Consider the following 13,883-nt stretch of genomic DNA (forward strand, 5'->3'; position numbering starts at 1 on the left):
AAATGATGGTGTTGCTGCTGGAGGAAAAAAAAAAATCTTGTCTAATGCATTCCAGAGCCAAAAAGAAATGCCTTTTGGATTACCCGCAGTGTCGGCCTTTCTCCATGGCCCCCCCTCTGCTGGGGAAGATTTTGGAGAACAAGGAGGCAAGGGAAGCAGGAGTGAGAACAGGAAAGGGAAACCAGCCCGGGCTGGCAAGGGTTGGTGGGGGAGGAACTGGTCCTAGCAGATGATAAATTCCAGGTCATCGTTGTAGGTAAGGCCTCAGGAAGCCTGCTAAGAGTTTTAGCTTCTGGGAGACCCCTTTCCCTCCTGCTCCCACTTTTTGGAAGAGGTCAGTTATGGGTTGAGTGCTTGTCATTTAGCTGAAAGCTGGGCCAGCCAACAGAGGGGGCAGAAGCAAATTTTTGCCTTAGCTACACCCAAGAAGCCTCTGGTTTAGTGCAGGTAGCCAGACTTACAGCCTTCCTGGGTCTTCCAGAGTGGTCCCAGTACCTCCGCCACTTCCCCTCAGCCTCCTTCCCTAATTCTCATCCTTGCCTTTTCCAGGCCCAGCAACTGGTTTCTCTTTACCGATGTCCTGAAGAGGCTGAAGCTTTCCTCAAGGATCTTTCAGGCTCGGTTCCCGCACTTTGAAATTACCACCTTGCCCAAGGCTGAGTTCTACAGGCAGGTGGCCTCCAGTCAGCTGCTGACCCCTGCTGAGAGGCCTGGAGGCATGGACGAATGCCCCCCAGGCTCCTCTGAGACTGTGGAGCTGGTGCGGTATGAGCCTGAGCTACTTCGGCTCCTAGGGTCTGAGGTGGAGTTCCAGCCTTGGAACAGTTGACCAGGAAAACAGCCCCTCCCTTTTCTTCTTTCTCCTCCCAAGTTCACCCTTCCCCACCTCCTGTCCCCCCCCCGCCCCCCCGCCGAGCACCAGACTGCAGAATGAGGCAATAATACGGACCAACAAGAAGCCGCCTTATCAATGCCAGCATTAGTGACTGGATTTTTTGGGGGGAGGGCAGGTTACAATTAGTTCTCATCTCCCTGTCATCGTTATTGTTGTGTGGTTGGTGATGAGGGTGGAAAGTTGAACTCCACGTCTGAGGACAAGAGGTCTCTTGGGTGGTAGGCGGTGGCACCAGGTTCCCTTAGACTGGCCTCCTTGTGTATGACCAAGACAAAATCTTGGCCCTGGGTGGCTGTGGCCTGCCTGGAGGAGAAATGAGAAAAGTTAAATCTCTGAGTGCCCCCTCTATTCCCCTTTGTTCTTCTGTCTTCCATAGTATTTATTTTATTAGTATTTAATTTGTATTGTTTCATTGGTTTCTGATAAGTCTATATCACTGTGATGATTTGAGACAACTTGTTGTATTGAGGGACTTTCTTTACCTCCTTTCTTTGTTTTTCTTGATTAAGCTCTGGAGCTGCTCCCTCCCTCCCTCCCTCTGAGAGTTTCTGCCAGCTCCCCTCCATCACTGGGGAGGGGACAGAAAGGGGTAGGTGGCCATTGACTTGTGACTGATGAAGATGGCTGGTGCTGGCCAAGGGCTGGAGGTTGGGGGTAAATCCTGAGGCTTTGGTGCTCCCCCACCCCCAGTTTTTCTCATTTCACCAACCCCTGCCCTTTGCAGCAGCCCTGATATCTTGAGATTAGTATTTACTGGGGATGGGAGAGGATTGTGGGAGTGAGGGGTTAATGAGTTACTTTAATAAAGGAGAATTGAGAATGGGCCTGAAGGATGAGGTTGCCCCCTCCTCATGCTTCCTTCTGCTCCCTCAGAGTGCACAATATGGGTTTGTTCCTGCAGCTATTCCCCTTGCACCCCCAGCCACCTCACACAGGTCTGCCCTGACCCTCTCTGGATACTGAGCCTCTCAACTCCCAGCTCATGCCCCCCATTTCTTCTTACCAGACTCAAAGCACCCCTTGCCTCTCTCCTCCCCCCTTCTCCCTCTGCCCTCCATTCTTCCTTGGAATCTGTAGAGGGCTCTTTGGTTGATTGCCAGATGTGAAATCCAGGCCTCAGCTGTTTCCTAGGTGAGGGCAGGAGACTTGTCTCAGGCAGGGAACCAGGCTGAGAGCTTGGCCTTGGGCCTCCAGCATTGGGATAGTTCAGGGAGAGAGAGGGAGGAGCTTAGGCTGCTTCCCTGTCCCCGCCCCCCTCTGTGGCATTGTCTTTCCCATTCTTGTTCTTATTTTTCTACCAATTGCTATTTTTCCGAACAATCCTTGTAGAGTACGTGCCATCAAAAGGCGGGAGGGCCTCACTGTGGCCGGCTCTGGTTGGAGATGGTACAGTTTTATTGTACAGGTGCTAAAACAACAACAAAAGAAGAAAATGGAAAAAAAAAGACAAAAATATGCCAGTTTGGGGATAGGACAATCTGTTCTCTGGAGACTCCTGACCCATGTGGGAGCATTGGTGGTTCTTTTCTATGTATTGTTTGTTCTTGGTTCCCAGGGGGAGGTTCTCAGCCCCCTTCCGTAGGACTGCTCCCCACCCCCACCATACTGCCCCGTTGGTTTTGAACAGTTGTTCTCTCTTTTAAAACATACTATATATATATATATATATATATATATATATATATATATATATATATAGTCAAGGGGTTTTGGGTTTTAATTTTTTGGTTTTGTTGGGGTTCATGGTATTTTGTGGTTTATTTTATGTTTGCCTTTACTTTTTTGCATTTGGGTGTGTATTCTGGCTGCCCTTTATGTTTCATTTTAAGCAACTGGCTGTGGAGTCAAAAACACTTGCATACTGAAAAACCTGTGTCAGGGCTTCTGTCTCCTGTCTCTCTTTACTATTCTCCCATATTGGCTTTTCCTTGGTTAAAGAAGATGGGCATCCTGATGAGGTCAGAGGGGGAAACCCTGATACTGCTTTGCAGTTTTCAGTTTTTAAGGGTGCAACAAAGGAGGACAAGGTGGAGTGGCTAGTAAACATTTGGGTCACTGGGGCAAGATCTGGGAAGAAAAGGAAAGGCAGGGGCAAATCTGGGTGTCTTGGCTGGGGGGGAGAATTGCGTACCTGCACTGGTTTAGGAGTGTGTGTGTGTGTGTGTGTGTGTGTGCGCGCATGTGCATGTGTGTGTGCCTGCGTGCACGTGTGTGAGTGTGCGTGCACATCCCTTGTTTGCCACAGAAGTAGCAGGCTAGGAGGGAGGAGGCCTCTTTCAGTGGTGGTAAGGAATGATCCTCTAACTCAAGGACATCACCTGCCTGCTGTCTGTCTTTCCTGCCCTGGACCACCCATATAGGCATCTCACTACATGGTCTTATCACTGCCTTCACTGTGTGCCAGTGTCCCCCTTGCCCACCCACACAGTGCAGACCTTCTGAGGTCCTGGTTTCCTAAGTCCCGGGTATTATGGAGTCAAGATGCCCAACTTTCCTGGATGCCTTGGATTTTACCACCTTTGTTCCCACTTCTGAAAAACAGTGGGAGAAAGCTATGATTCCTTCTGACCACTGGCTCCAGAATGTGCCTGTTACTGTTTGAGGGGAAGGGGATATTTGACAGACCTGGAATGAGTCCCTTTTAAGCAGTATTCTTAGGGTCTCTCACTGTGGCTTAAGTCTCTAGAGAGCCTTGTCAGTGTATAGGCCAGGGGATCTCTGTGTCTGGCCAACTGGAGTCCAGTCATCCCCAGAAAAGAACTGTTAGCTACTCTTTTTGCTCAAGCCCCAGGAGCAGCCTTGACCCGAGTCTTTCTGCCCAGATGTAGGAGCATCATCCCTTTTGAGCCCCAATATGAATAGTCCTCATTGGCTTTTTCACTTCCCTACTTTCTGATCCAGAGGCCCTCTGGAATAGGTGCTTCCTCAGGTTCCCAAATAACCCTGTAACAGTACTGATTTTAGGTCAGCCCTCTGCTTGGCACTTGCAGTTAAGAACTCAGACATGTCAATAGGTCATGAAAGCCATATGATGAATGCAAGGACTCAGGTAGGCAAGATGGTCTGGGAGCTTGAAGGGATGGGCAAGGGTACTGGGGTGTTTGGAAAGACTTCCTGGGAGAAGTGATGCCTGTACACTTATGTAGAGAAGTAGGAATTAGGGGTGGCAGGGAAGAATCTTTGAACTGAGGAGATAATCTGTGCAAAGGCTTGGGGACAAAGAGGGTAGTATATGCAGGAAACTACAGTCCACTTCCGTATTGCCTCAGTTGAAAGGGACAGATGGGGAGGGTGCCCTACTGTCCATGCCAAGGCACAAGGCTTAGACTTTTGCCTTAGGTGATAGGGAACCAGAGAAAACTTGAAACTGGGTAGTGACAAGGTTTTTTTTTGTTGTTGTTGTTTTAATCGGTAAAAATTGTTGGAGGTGGGACAGGCAGAGGGAAGGAAAGAAAGGAAATTGCTTGACATTCCAAAAAAAAGGATGAAGGAAGAGTGGGAGCGGGGATTTCCTTTTAAGGAAGGAAGGAGATGCTGTGGGCAAAATGAGAATGACCCCAAAGGAATAGGCGATGGGCCTTTGGGGAACCGTGGACAGCCATGGGCAGTTGGGTTAGGGTGTGTGGGCGTGCACACCCCTTTATTCCCCTGGAGAAAGCAGGAGAGTTAAGTGGAACCAAACAGCTGTTTATTCTTTACTTGCTGTTGGGTTCCTTTCCTTACACCTTTTCTGGAGTCCTCTCACTTCCCTTTAGACAAGGTGGTAAGATCAAGGCAGGAGGTAGGGACCATAATATGAAATGTGCATCCCTGGTCGGGATTGGGGCAAGGATGGTGGCGTCTTATTAAATGATCTCCTAATCCTAGGGGAAAGCACCTGCTGCACCACTTACCACCCAGGCTGACCTTGGGTGAGAGCCTAATCGTTCCGAGCCTTCCTTGCTCCATCTGCCAAATGGAGCTCAATTTACCGACCACAGAAAAGAATCATACTAAGTAAACACGGCTGTTGAGCTGAAGTTAGTTCCTCCTACGTGCCGAGGTCGTGAGCCTACAGTTAATGATGGGCTTACCAGAATGTTCCTCTTTAGGGCGCAGGGTTGAAAGGGAGGCCCTGTTCAAGTGTCCGCGTTCCTGGAGAAAGGACTGTCTGCTATCTGTGCGTCCCTATTTCGGTGGGTGGGTGAGGGGCAAATTGGACACTAAACACCTGCCCCTTCTATATTCTTCTAACCTATAGCGGGGAAGCTTGTTGTGTGTTATCGTGTCCCGCCCCTGTCAAGACGTGAGAAAGAGAGGGGTCCACCCCAAGGGCAGCCTGCTTAGCTGCCAGGGGGAGGCGCCCGGTGCTTGGGGCTTTTGGACCCCGCCGCGGGGAGGGCCGGGACTCCACGTGTTCCCCTAGACCGCGGGTTTCCACCACGAGGGGGGCTGGCAAGCCAGCAGCGTCGGGCCGCTGGGTGCAGACGCCTCCCAGGTCCTGCGCGGGTCCTCCGGTAGCTGGGGCTTATGCAGCGAGAGCGGTGCGGGCCCTCCGCTGGCGAACGTATGTCGTGGGCGCTTCCATCGCTCTCTGATTTCAAGGTAGAAAGCTGCGCCGCGTTAATGTGTAAAGGCAGGCCATGGAGGGAAGCTGGGCCAGGCTGGGCGCCCTGAGGACGGGGCTGGGATGGCGGCCCCGGGATCACTCCCGCCGCCCAGGAGAGAACTGGAGGCAGCCGGGCTGCGGGGTCCGCCGCGTGTTCACCTGCTGGTTCTGGAAGCTGGGGGAGGGGGCCGCTGGGGCGGGGCCGGGACGCGACGGGCCAATGGGGAGAGGGCGTTCAACTGACTGCTACATTTCCCCTGGAAGGTGGAGGGGGTTGGGGCCAGGGTATAGTTCGGTTTCAGAGCAATGGAAGGCCTTGGTCGGGGCCGACGCCGCCCAGGGACAGTTTGGGGCACAGGGTCAGGACAGGGACGTAAAGATGCCGGCCGCGGCCGACTCCACCGGGAGCGACAGGCCCCGCCCCAGCCGCCGTTCCCTTCCCGGGCTCCGCCCGCCAGCGACCCGCTGTCGTCAGTTCGACAGCGCCCCCTTCTGGACATAGGCCCCCTTGTGTGGCGTGCCAGGGCCGCGGCTCCCGGGGGCTGAGACCGCGTGGGCCTCCCAGCCTTGGGAGCGGCCTGGCGGGTAATGAACTAACTTACCTCGGATCCAGAAACTTTGGAGCGGGAGGCAACGCCTCTTTAAAAATACGTGATGGGGTCAGAACGACCTACGTTCCTGACAATAACTTCTTGTCCTGCCCCTCCCACCGGGCCTGACCTTTATATCACTGCCACCCAAGAATGAGGAAACAATGAAGAGGCTGTCCCAGGAAGGTGCAGCAGCAAAAGGCAGGAGTTCAGGAGTCACCAGCAACACCTGGTGACAGCAAGGCGCAGCTAGAAACAGTTTTCGGCTCCTTGTGGCCACAGACACGGGCAAAGGAAACAGCTGCCTGCAGTATTATATGAGGTGAAAAAGCTCTGGTAGCCCCCAAGTATGGGTCGTCCTTCTCCCTCTCTTCTTGCCTGCCATAGTATAGGGCTGAAATCCGTTACTAGATACAGGACTCCTTCATTCTTTCAATAAACATTTATTGAGCACCTACTGTGTGCCAGGCACTGTGCTAGGCGCTGGGGATATGTCAGTGACTAACACACAGTCCCTGTCCTTGAGGAGCTCACAGTCTATTGGAGGGGAAACATATATAAACACATAACTCAGGTGCTACCATGTGCTAAGTGCTACGTAAGAGGTATATATACAAAGTGCTGTGGGAGCCCAGAGGAGGAAGTAATAAGTCAGCTGCTGGGGGCAAGAAGCGAGTCCCTTGACTATTAAACCATCACACCGGCAGGGATGTTATTGCCACAAGACCCTGGTTAAAACAAACCTGTCTCCAGAGGTTCTCCTCTAGCCCTCTCCCGTAACTATATCAGCATAGGTTAATCAGATTCGTTCATTTAACACTTTGAGTTAGGAAAGAAACTGGACAGGGAAGTTTCTTTAGGGGTAGAGGGGTGTTTAAAGTAGTAACAACTCTTGGGTGTGGAGGGTGGGGGGAACCACAAGGGCACTGAACCTGGGAGCACAGGCCCTAGGCAGTGGAGCACCTGAGGTGACTGCCTGTGCAGAGGGGAGGTTGGCGTCACCTACCTCAAAGTTTGGTCCCCATCTCTCACCAGCTCAATCAGTTTGCTGATGCTCACTAGATGCTTTGTATGTAGTGTGCCCTGCTCTGTGGGTGATACAGTCCCCCACCCCTCAGAAGGTAACATGCTAATTGGGGACACTAAGTAAGTCCAGATCACTGAATATTTAGTAACAGTTTGTGATTATAATAGAGGAGATGTCACAGGTTGTTTATGGTCAGTGGCCAAAAGAGTGGCAATTACTACGAGTTTCAAATCAAGAACTCTGGGGAGGCAGTTTTCATGAATTGAGTCTTGAAGGATGGATAGGATTCAGTTGGTACTAGTGGGGTGGGAGGAACATTCTGGTTGAGCCAGAACTGAGTAAAGCAGGAACACACAGGTGGGAAACTTGAACAGAAGCTTGTTCAAAGCCCACCAAGTCCATCGATTTGGCTGGAGCAATACATTGGGGGTGGGGGAAGCAATATGGGAGACGAATGGGGAAGTCAGATAGGACCTGATGATGAAGGACCTTGCCAGAAGGTCAAGGACTTGGAAACTTGTTTGATGACAAGACTGATGCTGAGCTCAAAATACTTTTGGAACTCCTGCTCTGAACCCTCAAATGCCCCCTTCGCTCCTCCTCCAGGACCCCTGGACTGCCTCATGATTCAGCAAATGAAGTTAATGCCCAGCTGCCTAAAATGGATTAGAGGTTAAGTATTTTGAGTATCAACCCTACCCATAGGCAATGAGGAGCCCTCAAAGGTTTTTAGCAGATCAGAATTGTCACCCTGGCAGATTGGAGGGGACAAGGTCACAGTAGGGCTGTGGATGTGTCTGGAGAGGGGGATAAGCTCTGGGTAGTTTGAGGCTCTGGGAATTTAGAAGGCCAGATTGAGAGACATGGCAAATGGCACTGGACTTCAAGAGATGGGGCGGGGGGAAGGGTCAAATGAATGCAGCCATCAGATGGCTCTGAAATGTCAGGAGAATGGTGGCACCATTAACAGAAATAGGCAAGTCATGACAGCTTTTTTTTTTTCTTGGAAAGGTGTGTGTGTGTGTGTGTGTGTGTGTGTGTGTGTGTGTGTGTGTGTGTGTAAAGACTTTCGAAATTGACTTTTGGGAGACAGGCTGTCTTTGAAGGCCTGGCAGGCATCTAGGTAGAAATGTCCAGCAGGCCCCTGGACATGTTAGCCAGGAGCTGAGAAAAATGGGGGCTACAGCTCTAGATTTTGGACTCATCCCAGAATTGCTGAGTCAGAGCCAAGAGGATGGATGAGACATCTGGGGGACACTCACACTGAAATTGTAGATGCAGAGCCAGCACATGTGGGCTCAGAGTAGGAGACAGAGGGCGCAGTTAAACCTGGCTAGTGCTAGAGAGGATGGGAAATCACGTGCTATGAGGGCTCACAGGGGCCAAGAACTTTGAAGACATTTGATGTCACCTTGAAGACATCAGTGACCTTCAAATGATAAGTTCTGTGGAGTTGAAGTGAGGGGGCCAGGGCCACCCCTAACCCATGCAGCACCTTTATGCAACTTTTTTAAAGGTGACTCTCAAGATGCTTTACTTTCCACCATCATGAAATTGTCATAATAAACTGATTTTATTAGAAAAAGGCACTTTAATGCCATGTGCTGGAGACATGTAATAAATATACCTGCACAACTGTATATGGTTCCCTCCTGGGGGGGGGCCTGGGAAACAAGAAGAGAGTGGGAGAGAATGACAGTAAGCTTGACAGTGATGAGGAGAGAGAAGAGCAGCCTGGGGAGGTAGTTAGATCAAGTGGATGGTTTTGCACTGAGGACAAAGCAAAGGTGCTGAGGCACTGATTCACATTAACCAAATTCACCAGACAGTGTAATTGTGTCTGAAGCTGACTTGTCTTAGCTGGTAGCCTTGCCCCCAAACTTGGCAGGAGAGAAGTAAGCTCATTCAAAGAAGGGACAGGGGAGGGGATCCAGGCCCTAAGGTAAGGAGTTGTCTTTCAGAGGGAATCAGCTGGCCCTTCCTCAGAGAGGAAAGAGGGAAGCAAGGAGCCAAGTAGAGACAGAAGTACCATGGGAGCTTACATCTGTTGGCTCCTGTCTTCTTGGTGAAGGAATCAGGGTCAGGTGTGAAAGTTGGAGAAGAGGGGCAGTGGTCTACTTGCATGTCTGCTGTAGTCATGGTGGGGGCAGGTGGGTTGGCAAACTTACAAAGTGAGTAGAAGGCGGGCTCTGTGGCAGGCATACATGAATGGGAGTGGAAGCAGACCCAATGTACACTGCTACACAACTATCCTCAGCAATGCCTGACAGCAGGAAAACATCAGGAGCAAAATTAATCAAGAGGGAACCCAGGATTCAGGATGAATGCCAGACGCAGAGACTGATCTTACAGCCCTAGCCCTCAGCGCAAACATTCAATTAATTCAGCCCCACTTAAGGACTTGGTGGCTGAGTCTAACCGTGGAGGAGCACTCGACTCCTGTCTAACCCTTCAGCACAGCCCTCTGGGGTGGCCAAGGTTCCATGCTCCAACACACATGCCAATCAAAGCTCCTCTACCCTGGACCTGCTCCAGATTTGGGTGATCCAACCTGTACCCCATAGTCTCAGAGCAATTGAATCTTGGTTTGTACAAAGGGAACTAGAGAATGTTTTTCATTAAGACAAATCCTCATCTCTGCGACTGACCCACAGAGAGACACACATTCTTTAAGACCTCATAGTTGTACCCTCATCCTCTCCAAAGAAATGATACAGACCCATGAGTACACACAAATACATACCGAGATATTCACATGCGGGATAGTAAGTTCCCTGCAGAGGGAACATAGATGGTGAAAATGCAGCCAGGCAAAAAAGGGCTTTTCCTGTGAAGCCCCTGCTCCTGCCCTGGCCACCAACTTTTTAGGAGGTTATGCTTTCATCACCACATCAGCTCACTACTCCTGACAAAAGCATATCCCCTAGTGCTCTGGAAGGCCATGGTCTGACACCAGAGATGCTCAAACTGGGCATGGCTTGGCTATGGTGACATCAGGCAGGGGTGGGCGTTGTGGGGTCTGGTGTATTGACATCGCACCGAAATGTAAGGGCAGGTGAGCTACTTCGTCAGTCTCTGCTAGAGGCAGTCCACATACAAATGATGCTCAGCTTTGCCTGGTGGGTCACACTTGCCCAACCCCTCCATTTATATGTCATGGGGCTCCATCTTAATGAGGGAAGTGGGATTGAATGGGGAGAAGGGGGCTGGAGTTGGGGATCTAGTCAGCAGGCTCCCAGATGTGGTTACACTAGACTCAGCCATAAACAGGGACCCTGAGCCTGAGGATAGCTCAAGTTCAGCCACTGGGGTCAGCCCAACAGTGGGGCGGCTGGGAGCAGAGAAAGTCTGGTTTCCCAGAAGGCTCGGATTGTGGGAACCCCTTGAAACCATGTGGGTCGGAAGTGGCTGAAGGTGAGCCTGATCCCTCAGGAGCTCCCTCAGGGTCTCTTCACGAACCAGCAGCCCCTCCATGGGGGCCCCAGTCACCATGCCCTGCACATATGAGGAGGGCCTCAGTGGCCCCTCCTTGACCCCAGGGGCTGCTGTGGCACCGGAAGTCCTGATGAAGGCAGCAATGACAGTCCCAGGGGGCTGAGAGCTGGGCCCCGCTGCTCCAGCCCCTGAGACCAAGGGTGCTGCTGGATTAGTTGGACAGTTGGCCCCAGCCAGAAGTTGGGGGAGGCCACTGAGAATCACTGGAGTCCCTGGTGCTGCCACCTGGTTTTCTTGGAAACTGGTGCTCAGGGGGAAGGAGGCCTGCAAAGTGAAGGTGTCCTTCAAGGTCGAAGCAGGTGGAACACTCTGGAGAACGAGCTGGGTTGAAGCAGTAGTACTGGCAGGTGGCCCGTTGGTCAGCACTGTGGTCAGAGGGATTGTCTGCAGGGTTAAGGCTGAGCCTGACCCCACAGGGGTCACTCCTAGGTGGATGTTGCTGGGCACTGGAGAAGCACTGAGAAAAACAGACAACAGATTTTATTAAGGCAGGAGGCATCTCCCAACTGGCTAGAAAGGAGGGCACAGGAGAAAAGGAGCCAAAGGTGTTTTGTTTCTTAGTTACTGTTTCAGCTAACATTTATTGAATACTCAGTTCAGGGACACTCAAAATGATTGACACGTGGTAGTTCCCTCAATCTTCAAAACAGCCCATGAGTTGTATTAGATTAATAATCTGATTTTACAATTTGAGGAAACTGAGACACAGAGAGGTTATGTCACTTGCCCTAGACCACACAGCTAGTAGCAGGGACTCACATGTAGGCTTTCTGACTCCAGAGCTCATGTTCCTCACCACTTCACCCTGCTGCCTTCCGTCCTTAGAAGAGCATCTCAGCAACCCATGCCAGTGTAGTGAGAGCTACTATATACACACAACCCAGACAAAGCCCAACCTCTTCAGGGAAAATTAGAAGCACTTAGTGTAGACAAGAAGTACCAAGAGTTTTCTGGGTGGGCGTAGAGGGCCTGAGGAAAGCAGAGTGGGCCTCTCTGTAACATTCTCTGTTGCTTCTTTTCTGGAGTGGGGGAGGCTTGGGGGAGGGGCCCAGATGTGGAGGCCCCTGATGGCTGCTTGTGGAGCATTCTGGGGTAACAGCCCCAGCTGGCAGCAGAAGTCCCCCAGGTCAAGTGCTGGCTTTACCATTACTTTGGTGTATGACATCAGGCAAGCTGCTTTACCTCTATTAACTAACTAATGCCCCGCTGGCTTCCCAGGGATTCTGTGAGGATCCCATAAGACTGGACACACATAAGAGCTTCGCACGAAGTTGAAAACTGCCCTCCAACCTGAGGTACTATGGGAAGACTCGTAACGGCTTGGGTGCCCTTACCTCACAGCTTTGGTGAGTTTGGCCTGGCCCTCTGGTGGAGAGACAAGCACGGTGGAGGTAGTGGGGATCTCCTCATCTAGAGACAGTCCTAATTCCAGACTCGCAGATGGCTGTAGACCAATGTGCTGAACCCTTGGCTTTTCCCAGGGAGGGCTGCCCTTGCCTTGGGGGGTGGGCCTGGATGAGACCCTAGAGCTGGCTCGCCGGGCAGTGCTGGTAGAGGAGGTGGACGCAGTGGAGGCCTGAGGAGATGACTCTGTGACTTCATTTCTCTCATCCTCATCTTCAATCACCACTAGGTCCTTGGGCATCTCCTTAAACTGGTACACCAGCCTCTGTCCTTCCACTTTGGCAAGAATGCCCCTTTGGTAGTAATATCTGGGGTACAAGGGGTGGGAAGTTAGTCAGGGACACACTGCCCTCCAGGGCAGAGCAAGCATGAGGTGGAGGCTGGCCAGGAGCCAGACGGAAGCCCAAGGGCAGGGGCAAGGGCAAGAGCAAGAGTTTCTTGGACTTGAAAGGCTTTTATGAAATTTCTGATATCTACCCTTGAGGATGCAAAGGGTCCATGAAAAGGAGTTTCAAATGCCAGTCCCCACCCTACTTTGAGGCAGAGGATGGGGTGAGTGAAGGATGGGGAGGGATGGATGAATGATGGGGCATTCAGCAGTCCTTCAGGCTGAGAGACCAACTGTGGATAACTCTGGCCCACCTCTCTAGGCCTCTGGCTTGAAGAATGTGAAGAAAGCCCTTCTTGGGGATGGAAGGCCCTAAAATACTCTTTTCCTATCAAAGGGGGGAAAAGCCAAGACAGAGCTGCAGGAGGGAAGGGATTGTTCCTCCCAGAGGGGGCCTGGGGAATGGGCTTAGGGGCAAGCAAATGAGAATGTTAGGAGACCCTAAAGTGGGAAGGCCTGGCACATGTAAGGAAGACCTTAGTGATTCCCCCAGGGCAAGGACCCCCCACCAGCTCCTACCTTAGTGCTCGCCCCATTGTCTCATAGTTCATGTCAGGCTTGTTTTTCTGTTTTCCCCATAGCTTGGACACAGCTTTGGAATCCACCAGCTTGAAGATGCCTTTCTCTCGCTGGGTCCACTTGATGTACTTGGGGCAGGTGTTCCTGTCTTGCAGAAGCGCCAGGAGGAATTCCCACAGATAGATGGTGCTGCCTGCAGAGGGGCAGGTGGTGATGGGGCAGTTCAAGCACCCTGGCTTCCTTCCCACCTCACCTGACTCCCAGCCATACCTTTGCCATCCTTAGATTTCTTCCGTATGGGGATGCTGGGGTCAGTGACAGGTGAGGTACTGCGGTTACCCTTTGTCTTCCTGACTGTGAGGAGAAGGTGAGAGCAGGATGAGGCTGAGACCATGGCAAGCATTCCAGGGCAGGCTCCCGAGAGGGAGTGCCTGGAGCTTATAAAGTTGACTGACAACGAAGACAATGAAGAGCCAGGTCACCATGGCTGGAGGCCCAGGATCACTCTCCATGGTCACCTCCCTCAGGTATGTGCACGTGCCCAATGGCTCACCCTCATTTTCAGGCCCCAAAGGTGGACCAGAATACCGCTACAATGTGGGGCAATGTAGTGCTTGCACATGAGTCACCCTTAGAAGAACAGAACCCACCTAGCCTAATTTTTTAAATGAAAAGGCAGCATAAAAGTGTGACTGAAGTGTGCCACTGGGTTTTGGTTGCCATGCTGACAAGGCAGTATCAACCAGCTATCACCCAAGTAAATCAATAACAGTGGGGCTTGGGAAAGCCCAAAGTCCTCTTCCGTATATGGCCTCAGCTCCATGAGCTCCCAGAAGAATGATAAGTGCACAAAGCACACAGCAAAGGCTCCCAGGGGGCCAGTGACTGGCCAGGGGGCCAAGCCTGGTGTCTAAACACCCAGCTTTGGATTCAACCCATTGGGGTCACTGGCACTTCTGGAAGAGTTTACATTTATG

The 13,883-nt window shown here is 51.6% G+C and overlaps 2 protein-coding genes across 10 annotated transcripts in view; one reads left to right on the forward strand and one right to left on the reverse strand.

Annotated features, from left to right (window-relative positions):
* The window catches only part of BCORL1 (BCL6 corepressor like 1), a 68,539-nt gene extending 65,980 nt beyond the window's left edge, over positions 1-2,559 (forward strand). For 5 of the 6 annotated variants that reach the window (XM_074323922.1, XM_074323923.1, XM_074323921.1 and 2 more), the window contains one exon: positions 550-2,559. In XM_074323922.1, coding sequence (XP_074180023.1) covers positions 550-829 — 280 coding nt within the window. In that variant the 3' untranslated portion in view covers positions 830-2,559. The remainder of the gene's footprint in view (positions 1-549) is intronic. The other variant, XM_019717002.2, reaches the window with a different exon arrangement.
* A 5,553-nt stretch (positions 2,560-8,112) lies between these two features.
* ELF4 (E74 like ETS transcription factor 4) overlaps positions 8,113-13,883 on the reverse strand; it is a 39,717-nt gene continuing 33,946 nt past the window's right edge. For 3 of the 4 annotated variants that reach the window (XM_019716999.2, XM_074323927.1, XM_074323926.1), the window contains 4 exons: positions 13,177-13,260; positions 12,907-13,099; positions 11,930-12,307; positions 8,113-11,052 (listed from right to left, as the gene is read on the reverse strand). In XM_019716999.2, the coding sequence (XP_019572558.2) occupies positions 10,248-11,052; positions 11,930-12,307; positions 12,907-13,099; positions 13,177-13,260 (1,460 nt within the window). In that variant the 3' untranslated portion in view covers positions 8,113-10,247. The remainder of the gene's footprint in view (positions 11,053-11,929; positions 12,308-12,906; positions 13,100-13,176; positions 13,261-13,883) is intronic. The other variant, XM_074323928.1, reaches the window with a different exon arrangement.

This window comes from Rhinolophus sinicus, chromosome X, assembly GCF_036562045.2.
Source record: "Rhinolophus sinicus isolate RSC01 chromosome X, ASM3656204v1, whole genome shotgun sequence".
Classification (NCBI taxonomy): Eukaryota; Metazoa; Chordata; class Mammalia; order Chiroptera; family Rhinolophidae; genus Rhinolophus; species Rhinolophus sinicus.